Source organism: Camponotus floridanus, unplaced genomic scaffold, assembly GCF_003227725.1.
Source record: "Camponotus floridanus strain SB8 unplaced genomic scaffold, Cflo_v7.5 scaffold96, whole genome shotgun sequence".
NCBI classification, from domain to species: Eukaryota; Metazoa; Arthropoda; class Insecta; order Hymenoptera; family Formicidae; genus Camponotus; species Camponotus floridanus.
The window spans coordinates 525,548-535,950 of NW_020229867.1; the positions used below are offsets into that span (position 1 = coordinate 525,548).

General features: G+C 43.3%; 1 protein-coding gene across 3 annotated transcripts; it reads right to left on the bottom strand.

The window, feature by feature from the left end:
* Positions 1-772: 772 nt before the first annotated feature.
* On the bottom strand, positions 773-9,956 carry LOC105249416. Of its 3 annotated transcripts, none has more exons than XM_011254854.3 (6): positions 6,693-9,956; positions 6,432-6,458; positions 2,045-2,163; positions 1,721-1,960; positions 1,308-1,547; positions 773-1,046 (listed from the first exon to the last, which is right to left on the bottom strand). In XM_011254854.3, the coding sequence occupies exons 1-6, from the start codon at positions 8,177-8,179 to the stop codon at positions 928-930; spliced, it is 2,232 nt and encodes a 743-aa protein (XP_011253156.1). In that variant the 5' UTR covers positions 8,180-9,956; the 3' UTR covers positions 773-927. The 3 variants fall into 3 exon arrangements, with proteins under 3 accessions (XP_011253156.1, XP_019882543.1, XP_011253157.1); XM_011254855.3 differs by having other exon boundaries at positions 774-1,046; positions 1,312-1,547; XM_020026984.2 differs by lacking the exon at positions 6,432-6,458.
* Between the last annotated feature and the right edge of the window lie 447 nt (positions 9,957-10,403).

The following is a 10,403-nucleotide window of genomic DNA, read 5'->3' on the forward strand; positions in this document are numbered from 1 at the left end:
AGACATTAATCATTATGCCTCTTTTGTCACGTATATTGTAAGTATCGTAAGAAATCGGGTGAATGAGATGCGACTTTGAGCTATATCCGAAGATGTGTTTTTCGGAAATCTATTTTTTTTTATCCGCAACATTTTGCAGAGAAATACTCTACGAATTCACCTAATCAAATAATAGATTTGGAACAAAATCCAGATATCTTAATAGAATCCTTAATTAATTTATACTTAACATAAATATAGATATGTGTATGTGTGTGCGTATGTGATACTAAAACTTTTACATTTGGCTATATCAGTCATGGATATGTTGACACGTGGAAAATACATTAAAATCATTTACACTTAATTATATGTACATTATAACAGGCTATTAAAAAGGCGACATTTGACTTAAATGTGAAACAAGAAATATTATATATGACGACTTATATAAATTACTATATTTAAATAATTTTTCCTTAAGTTAAAAACAGTCTATATAAAAAATTCCTATAGAATCATTCTATTTTTTACAACTATTGTTATGTATTTAAAGCCTATACATCTTTCTCGAACAAATTGTCAGTAAAGGAAATAAGCAGTTAGTAAAAAATTTTAAAAGCGTCTCTTTTGAAGGCGAGAGAGCTTAAAAGATAATGATTCGCTTCGACTCTCTGTTTACCTATTTACTAATCTATCATTCAATTATAGAAAATTTTCTTCACCATTAATACGCGAAACTTCTTAAAATTCTAATATTCTAAAATTTAAAATTTGATATTTTTATTTAGAGAACGTATTTTTATATTTTTAGGACATTTTTTTATACGCGCGGGACTTTTGAATTTATACAAAAAGATTACAATGTGTCTTTGTCTGCCTGTGCAAGTACTTCGAGACAATGATAATCACAATGTAATTTAAGTTGACGTTTCGAAGCAAAACTTCTCATTTCGTGATCCCAAATTCTGTATAATGCTTACAGTTAACGTATATGTCTTTCTTGCCGTTTACGATGTGACCGTAACGAGGACAAGCTCGGATGAAAAGTGCAGGTTTGAACTGGACTGTAGGGAAAAAAGAAAAATCAATTTTTATAAGATGAGAATCCAAGAAAGCTGTCGAAATCAAAAATGGATTAATCGAAAGACACACATGTAAGAATTTTATAAAAATTTCAAGCTTTCTACATATATATATATCTATACGCAGAGCTTCGTTTCATGCGTTACCACACGCGTTGTTTAGTTTCACGCAAGAGACGTGCCAAAAGGCGCTCTCAATCCAAAACTCAAATATAAGTTAGTATTGTTAGAGCACACACTCACATGCCTTCTGATTCGAATCGTGGTCCGCGCAGGATGGTTGCTGGATGAACAGAGCCGGTTTCAGCGCCCGGCCGTCTTGATCGTCTATCTGAATCGCCAAACCGTGATTGTTAACGTTGCCGTGTGGAGAATTTCGCGGAATCAGTTGCCAGAATCTGACGCCTTGCCTGACGTCCAGCACCAGCTGTTTGCCGGAGGTCGTCAGGGGTGTCATGATGGAGTCCATCAATCGTTTCTTCGCTGTACATTTATATGAGAATTTATATAAAATATCCATTCACGGAATAAAGTAAAAATTTATTTCACAATCATTTGAGAGATTTAGAAAACAATTGTACATTTATATGAAAAAAAAGTCATAACTCTTTATATTCTCTAAGTCGCATTAAGTAGTAATCTGATTAAATACTCACATCGATGCCTCTTGAGCGACTTTGTGTAGTAGTAAACGGTTATCCTGATTTTCTTCTCATCATCCTCGACCTCGTCGAAATTCCCACTCGCGAAAGTCGTGAGATTTTCCTGCGGTAACTTATAAATTCGCAATTTCGCCGCGAGAACGTGATCACTGGAAGTCAGGTTCAATTGGAAATGTATGTTCATCGAAAACGGATCTGTCCAAGCATCGGCGTCCGTGTTTCGAGGTATCTGGCCTATAAAAGTCACGCATTTTGCCGAATAAACTAGTCGCATTCTTAAAGAAACATGAAAGATTAACGAATTATAAAGCTACTAACAGGTAGGCGAAAACATGGTGAGCTTCTCGCGCTGAATCCGTTTGGTGTTGGTGTTGTTCAATCTTCCAGTTATCCCAAGGACTATATCCTTGATATTATTCAACGTCTTTTGAATCTGACTACACAAAAGGAGGATCAAAACTTATTAGGCTGCGTGGAGCTGAGTCTGAATGAAATGGCGAGTAATAACGCGCAAAAACACAACATCAATTTCGTAACAACATTGCGCGTTAGTAAAAAAATCACCTTAATTATATTAGTATCTCAAACAACTTTTTATATCAAATATCCATTCACGGAATAATCGAATCATAATGCAGACATTCGTGTCAAGAGTGTTTCAAAGATTTCCAAAGTTGAAACAATAGAGTAAAAATTTATTTCACAACCATTTGAGAGATTTAGAAAACAATTCGCTCGACCTGAAACAGCTCGGATTCGATGGAACGATGATCCTAGATATTTGAAGCATTATTTAAAGGAGATTTCTACGAATTCCAAATCGTGGACACTCTCGACGATCGAAGAAGGCCATCGTAAATGTCGCTTCATAAATCTAGTGCGGCGGCGCGCATCTCCGCGCGGACTCGGGAATTTTCACCTTAGGTTCCCGAGCTCTTCCGGGTGCCGACGCGGGCCAACGGACGATGGTCAGTGACCTACAGAGGCACGACGGTACGGCTCGCGGAGGCATTTATTACACGTTGCAGACAGTGGCTAGACAGTCGGCGGATACACCGACAGCACCCCAATCACCTCTCGACTGACTTACCGTCTGGTCTCGGAGGAACGTCAACTTTTTCAGGCCGTGCCTCGAATGTTAAAATTTCTCCCGGGACCCGTCTCATCGCCCGAGCTCATTTGCATAGCCCTATCTTCATCCTACTTTGTACATTTTTTCTGAACACTCGCGTGACTCGAGTTTCACGTCAATTTTTGCGAACAATCCGATCTTGCGAAAATTATCATCTCTAGACCCCTAGTATATTTAGGAAATCATTGATGGTTTCATGCCGATAGTGGAATAAGGTGTTAGTCTCGCGCGTCAGGATCTTGGGATTTCGTTAACAAACGCGGTCTTATCGAAAAACGAATGATATCGGAGGATCGCGCGACAAATTTTCAAGTCATTAACTATCAATACTAGTAATAGAAAAAAGGAGAGACGGGAGAAAAGGAGCGTCATTTCTCTACGTCATCGGCAAGGATCGCCGTATTCGAGACGCCCACTCGGGAGATTTCAGCGCAGTCCCCACGTCAACGACCTCGTTGACTTGCCCGAGCGTCAAGCGGAAGAATGTGCGTATATTTTCTCGAATGGTGGAAAAGAGGAGAAAATAAAAAGATGAAAAGCAAGGAAGAATAGAGGGGGGAATATGGAGAACAAATCCAACAAACGCCAAAAAAAAGACCAAGTTCCCGAAACCTTCGATTTTTTCCGCTGGGTCTGGGAAGGAAACGTTAAATGCAAAGGTTCCGGGAAGGTCCGTGAATGACAAGCGAGACGGACGAAAGCCATTTCTCATCTTAATCTCAGGTCATAATCGCTCGCTTCTTCGAGGATATAGGTGGTCCCCGATAACATTTTATCCCGGGTCCGAGTTAATCCAGACACAGGTCTAGGTTTTCTCGAGAAAGGCAGGCGCGCGGGAGAAGTTACGACTCGCTTCTGCGAAATCACGGGGCTACGGTATACCGAACCCTCGATGTTCGATTCTAGGCATGCTCGTTAATCTAGCCGCGGCCAAGTCACGCATTTCGCGCCGGTTCGTTGCGTACGTGCCACGTCTGTCCGTCGTCTGGGAAAGGGAAGGACCTGGACAAGTCTGGAGGCCGTTGCATCATGCGAACCGGCGCGGCGGATCCTCCTCGCCTCTCCCGTGGGCCGGGTGTCGCGATAATGAAATTCACTGGAGCATAGCCGGCCGTGTAGACCATTAGCGTTGGAAATTAGATAGCGAAACGACGCGAGAGAGAGAGAGAGAGAGAGGGAGAGAGAGCTCTATCGGCGCGTCTCGAAAATTTTAATGCCTCTCCCCGGACCAGGGACGTTATTTAGAGTGAAAAAAAGGGAAGACAGAAACCCCAAATCGAAAAAAAGAGAGAGAAAGAATAGCGAAGAACGGTTCCTCGACGCGATAGGCCGCCGACGCGTAACCGGCGCGCGGCGGCCTGATTGGATCGTCCGTAAAAATGCACATTGCACCGTCTGGCGGTGCGACAACGACGACTGCGACGACGGCAACGGGCGATGCAGAGGATGGAAGGCGAGGGGGGGTTGGACGGAGGGAGGACCCGCGCGCCCGGCGAAAACTTCCTCCTCTCTCTCCGTCGCGCGCGCGCGCCTCTCGCTCCGTCTCCGTCGACATAGGAAGAGAGACGCGCATAGACAAGGTCAACGCATTAAATTGAAATGTGTTACGTAACCTCGTAAGAGAGTTCTAACTGCAGCCCGACTAGACACCCGGCGATTACGAGGGTGCTCAACTCGGTGTCTCGGACGTCTCGCGCTATTCAACGAGATTCGTCGCGCGAGCCTCTCGATCTTATCGTACTGCCCGATGCGGAGACGACTGGACAACGACGGGTCCTCTCCTCCCCCTCGTTTTTCCCTATCGGCGTTTGTGATCGCGAAAAAATTGAGATTGGAAAAGACAAGTAAATTGAAAATGGGACGAGGATCAATTTTGTCGAGGGCGTTTAAATTTGTGTGATTAATCGGTGCAACCGCGCTCTCTCGGGAGATTAATTCGCGAGAAAGATGACGAGACGAGGGATAACAAGATTCGAGAATAATATACCCGGGGGCCGCGGACTCTCTTTCTCTCCTTCTCTCTCGCGACGCAGCCGCGCCGATGCACGATCGTGCATCGGGCGATGCACGAATGCATCGGCAACAGGCACCGGAGGACTCTCGGGACGGGCTACGCCAGTGCCGGCACGAATGCATTTACGCGTCTAGACTTAATAAAATAAAAGAAACGCCCGCGCGAGAGCACCCGCACGAGTGGGGCTGCGAGCAGTCTGTGGGGAGAAGAGGGAGAGGGCGATTTAAAAACACAGCTAGAGACCGCTGCGGAATTTCCACCGCGTATCCTTCCTGGGCTGAGAACACTCTGTCCCTTAAACCTGTCCCTCGCGCAAATCTTATCTCGCACCTTCGCACCTTCGCGCTCTCGTCCCTTCGCGAAGCCGTACTCCGTTTCATTTACATGTATAAAAAATCGACCATTGATGTCGTATTCAATTTTGAAATATTTTGTTAATTCAATTTTCTTTCGTAAAAAGTCGTTTTTTCAAATGTTTCTTTTAAATTCATTATATTAGTGTCTTTAAATTAAATTAAAATCAAAATAAAATTTAAATTTAAATTAAATTAAATTAAATTTAAATTTTCTTCTGTCGATTTATAATTATTTTATACTAAAGAAATTTCTTTTTTCATTTATACAATAAATAAATAATTTTCAGATTAAAATTTCCCCTCGACGAATATATCTTGCGGTGGGCGAAAATGAGCGAAAATCGCAAATTTTTTCACGAAAGAAATCCCTACTATTTACTTGAGGATGAAAAAAAACATTGTATTTCCCTAACGCTACACTAAGTTTTTCTTTGCGCTTTCTCTCTCTCTCTCTCTCTCTCTCTCTCTCTCTCTTCGCGATACTTTTTTATCAGTCCATAAAGATATTTTTACGTGACGAGGGCAACGTTTCGCTGAGAACGCCGATGTCGACCGACGTCGGCGAATTTTTGTCTCTCGTGCGTTACGCGTCGAATTCTCCAATTTCGACGACGTCCGCGAATAAATACGCCGTGGGAAGGAAAATTAATTGGCATTATTTCGCAACGATTTTGCGACAAATTTTTAAGAAAACAAACATTATGGGATACGTGCGTCTCGTTTTCGATTGCGAGAAGAAGAATTCTATAATATACATTTGTTACGATATAAAAATTCATACGATGTATTCTACACGTAATTCGAAGAGCTCTGCAAAATTGAAAATTAAAGGGATTCCTTTGTACAACTCACACAGATGCTGCAAAGACGTAAAACTTTCGCAACCTTTTCATTAGTACCAAGATATCGCAGATCAAATATTCGTTTATGTACATTGATCAAATTAGCGAAATGCTTAAAAATCAGTCATAAAGATCATGCAATTCTATAATTACATACCCACAATATGTAGGTATGTACATTTCTTTCAAGCAAAAAAAAAATATATCGTTAATCTCGATACAAAGGTATCCGATACGTTTCATGCAAAAATAAAAATGAGCGAATCAAACTCGATAATAAATTGTAAAATAAGATTGTTAAAAAAAATGCACGGCACAACGAATGCCTTACCGAATGATAAAGGCCTCTATGGAGGCTTACCTGTCGAAGTTTGAAGTTACGTTTTCTCTAAAAGACACAGAAAGCACATATGTAGATTTGCGTTTGCCAAGCGAGAAGCGCGCGATGAATGACATTTAATAGAATTATGATTCAGTTATGATTCATGTACGAGGGAAAGCGTGACTTTAAACGGGATCAAATCAGCGAATATTATACATTGGTGTACAATTTTCTATTCGACAATCTCGCTTTTCCGTGATTTACTTTTCCCCATATTTCTGATCTTTTGTCTCAACTTACTCTTGACGAACCCGTCGGTTATAGGCAGACGATTCGCTCTCGATGAACGACGCGTTGACGTTGGCCATGAAATGCTTCGTCTGCTCCAGGGCGTCATTCTGGTACTCCAGAGTGTCGTTCTCGTTTTCCTCCGGTAAGATATTCATCATTCGCTCATCATAATCCAATGTCTCGTTGTCGTCAAAGTTATAGCCCAACGAGTCCGCGTAAGCCGGTATCACTCTGTAGATATCCTCTCCGATCCATTCCAGCCCCTCGTACTCGTTGATTTTTCTATCCGTATCGTTGTCCGCGTTCTCGATGAACGAAACGTTAAAATCCATCATCGGGATGTCGGTTGAGGTCACGTTAAACATGATATTTGCAGCGGTATCGCTCGGGATGGTAGACTTGGGAGATTCCGTCGTGTCGAAGCTTGATTGATTCCTGGTATAATTTGGCCTGACGTCTTTAAAATTTCCTAGCTGGTGTACTATGGGAAGTGGAGTGTGTCCAGTAGCCGCGGAAGGAGCAGACGAAGAAGAAACGGTAGATAATGACGAAGCGTGAAAGGAATTAGCAACGTTCCTGGCAGTCGTGTGCCTCAAGGTCGAAGGAGCGCGGTGCTTCGGATCCTTGGACGAAACGAGGGTCTCGTCCCCGTCTACGAATCTCGATCTCTCGTCGGAGCCAGAGTTGGAATCAAACTCGGAATCGTCGTAAGGAATCTTGAAAATCACGTGGGGCTCCATGGCACGGTCGAAGCTTCGATGAAGATTCTGCGACGAGTCCTGCTCCTCGGTACCTTTCGACTCCTCCTCGTAATCGAAATTCGCGGGTTCGGACCACGATTGCTGCTGCAGCTCGAGCTTGGAGGCCAAGTTCTCGTAATCGACCACCGCCTGGCGGTTGTAAGCGTCGAAATCCAAATTTTTCTCGTCTCTCTCCTCGTACCGATTTCTCTTTCTGGACACGTCGACATCGGGATCATAACGCGAAGACGAGTCCATGGAATTGTAGTTCCAGTGCTTCGCTCGGTTTCCATAGAGATTCTCGTCGTAAGACCTTCTCCCGCTGGACTCTGTTATCTTCTTCGATTCTTCATCCTTTCGTTTATCGAATTCACGCTCGCGAATCGCCATCACTTCTTCGGGAGTGTAATTGAGACTCTTCAACAGCAGCATATTGGCCGTGCTGAGATCACCCGTGATTATCTGCAGGATCGCCTTTTCCAGCATCTTTTCTACTCTTCGCGTACTGAAGGGGATCGATCCTTTTCTATCTAAGGCCTCTACGTGTCTTGCACTTTTCTTCAACGATTCGGACAACAAAGTATCCGTGGTTTCCTCACTCTTAAAATTGGATTTTCTCTCGACAAAATCTACTTGACTGTTTTCCTTTCTGTGCACCGGATAAAATCCATGATGACGGTACTGGGAATGACGATGGGACCACGTATTGGTCGCCACGGATACCAATAAAACGAGGACGAAGATTTTAATGCCCATTGTCGCAAATGATGAAAAATTGTTCAAAAAACTTGACGCAGTCGCGCTGCACTCGAACTATTCGATTACAATGATAGATGGTTCGTATTTTCGAAAATTACTGTAAATAATATTGCAAAAGAGAAAACAATTCGGAATACTCGATTCGTTTCCAGAAATAATTTTCAATTCGAACGACAATAATTCACAGAGAGAATATCGAATCCCGAAAATTTCGCGCAGGATGCTCGAGAAAGTCTATAGGTAACCTCCGCGAATTTTTGGAAGAAAAAGTTTTTCAAGAAAATTATTCGTTAATCTCCTCGCAGTTAAATCTTGGAAGCTCCATTGACAGGTGATGCGGTGTCGCGCGCATTATTAGTCTCTGTCTCCGATTTCAATTTCGCTCACCTCGCGGAATCACGAAGCAAGCCGACAAGGAGACTCGTCGCAGTTCTTAAAAGGGTGTCTTTCCTCCGCTTCTCCGAACTTTGTCGAAATTTCCTCGGGATCCCGGGACGTCACGGTCGCGTGCAGACTGACTCCGTAACCAGCTCGTCACCTAGTCGCGGGGCTTCTCCGCGACACGTCCAACGGCACGTGAAGAAGAAGAAGAAGAAGAAGAAGAAGAAGAAGAAGAAGAGGTAGAAGAGGAAATCGTTTCGTACGGAGGCGCGTTAGCGAACTGGACCGTGATTGGTCTGCCGGTGATCGCGGACTAAGTTCTAATCGCACGAGGAAGGCGCGAGGTGCGTAAGTAGGATTCGTATAGTATGCGTGTGCACGCTCTGAGCAGTAAGTCTCAACTGAGCCGTGGTACTGGCCAGCTTACAGACATAATTCTGTCTACTCACTAATTCCGAGACAACCATGAAGCCGCGAGAGGAGACGCGCCGGTGTTACTACGATGACTCCTTTTTTTCTTCCCTCTCCTCCCTCTCTATGGTCCTCTTTCTCCCCTCTCTCTCTTTCTCCTTTTCTCTCTCCACCACCTCGTTGTCGTCTCTCCACGTCGGCTCCACTCTTTCTCCTCCGCTCGGGTAACCCCTTTTCCCTCATGCACCGAAATCCCGCGGAAGACAGCCTTTTCTCTCCTCGCGACGTATTTACCTCGCTCCTCCTCCTCCTCCTTTTGCTCCCTTCTTCGCCACTGTTTCCGCTTCCTTTCCTTTGTATTCGTTTTCCTTTTGGCGCGAATCTACTTCCCGATAATGATTACCGAAGATTGCGTCGAATCGATCCGTCGACTCAAACTCGGGATCCTTCTTTTCCCCCGTCACTTATCTCTGTGATATCCGCTCGCTTCAAGTTTCGCGAATCTTGCTAGGGATCGTCGGTTTCGGTCCATACACAAATATTGACGTACAACTCTTCTTTCTCCTTATTCTTCTTACGGGTAAGATATCGATATAAATATTTTTCCCCCTTTCACGCGACCGCGAATCATCTACGCGCGCGCCAAACTATCAAAAAAATCAACTCTCGATGTCCTACCGTTCGATAAGTCGATCGAATCGTTGCCTCTTTTTCCTCGAGTCGCCTTCGTATATTTTGATTACTTTGAAGAGAACGAAAAGAAAGAATTTTCACTCCTCTTCTGTTTCTCGACCAAGTCTCGGTCATTCGGCGAGATAGCGTTCTCCCGAACGACTTGAGAGAATGTTGCGACGAAATCCGAGATAAATGAAGGAAGGAGAAAAAGAGGAACAGGTACAGGAATATATGACGGGAACACACGAAGCTTGCACGAGAGAAATGTACAAGGAGGCTCGTCGTATTCGGATGGTCGTTTCAGGGGCAGCCACATACGATTTTATAGGGTGTCTCCCTCTCCGCTGTCTAGACGAATCGAAAGATATGATCTTTGAATCATAATGTATCGCTTTTAATAAATGCAGCCTCCGCGTGCGTGCGTGAAAATACGATACAACGCACGCAGACGGCAAGAGTTTGAAGAGAAAAAAAAATAGTGGAAAAAGATGAGATGGCCGTGACAGATTCAATTTACTTCCACGTACGTGAAAATCTCTCTGAAATCCATCAATTCGATTTCGCTTAATTATTATAACGATCCGAATATAATTGGAACAACTGCTTTTAAATTATAAGTGAATCACAACGTTAAATAAATAGGCTCAGATATGTTTATAAACGAAGATGAGATAATTGAATTTTCCGATTTTATCGCAGATTTTCCTTAAATTATTTCTAGGTGAAAAAAGACGATGTGACTCGTAATACATTT

Bases quoted from the DNA above. Each gene is read 5' to 3' on its own strand.
- LOC105249416 (XM_011254854.3), bottom strand. From the start codon at position 8,179: ATGGGCATTAAAATCTTCGTCCTCGTTTTATTGGTATCCGTGGCGACC. The intron at 2,164-6,431 runs GTAAGCCTCCAT...CCTTTTGTGTAG, and splicing joins GTAACTTCAAACTTCGACAG to TCAGATTCAAAAGACGTTGA. The intron at 1,548-1,720 runs GTGAGTATTTAA...ATAAATGTACAG, and splicing joins GTCGCTCAAGAGGCATCGAT to CGAAGAAACGATTGATGGAC.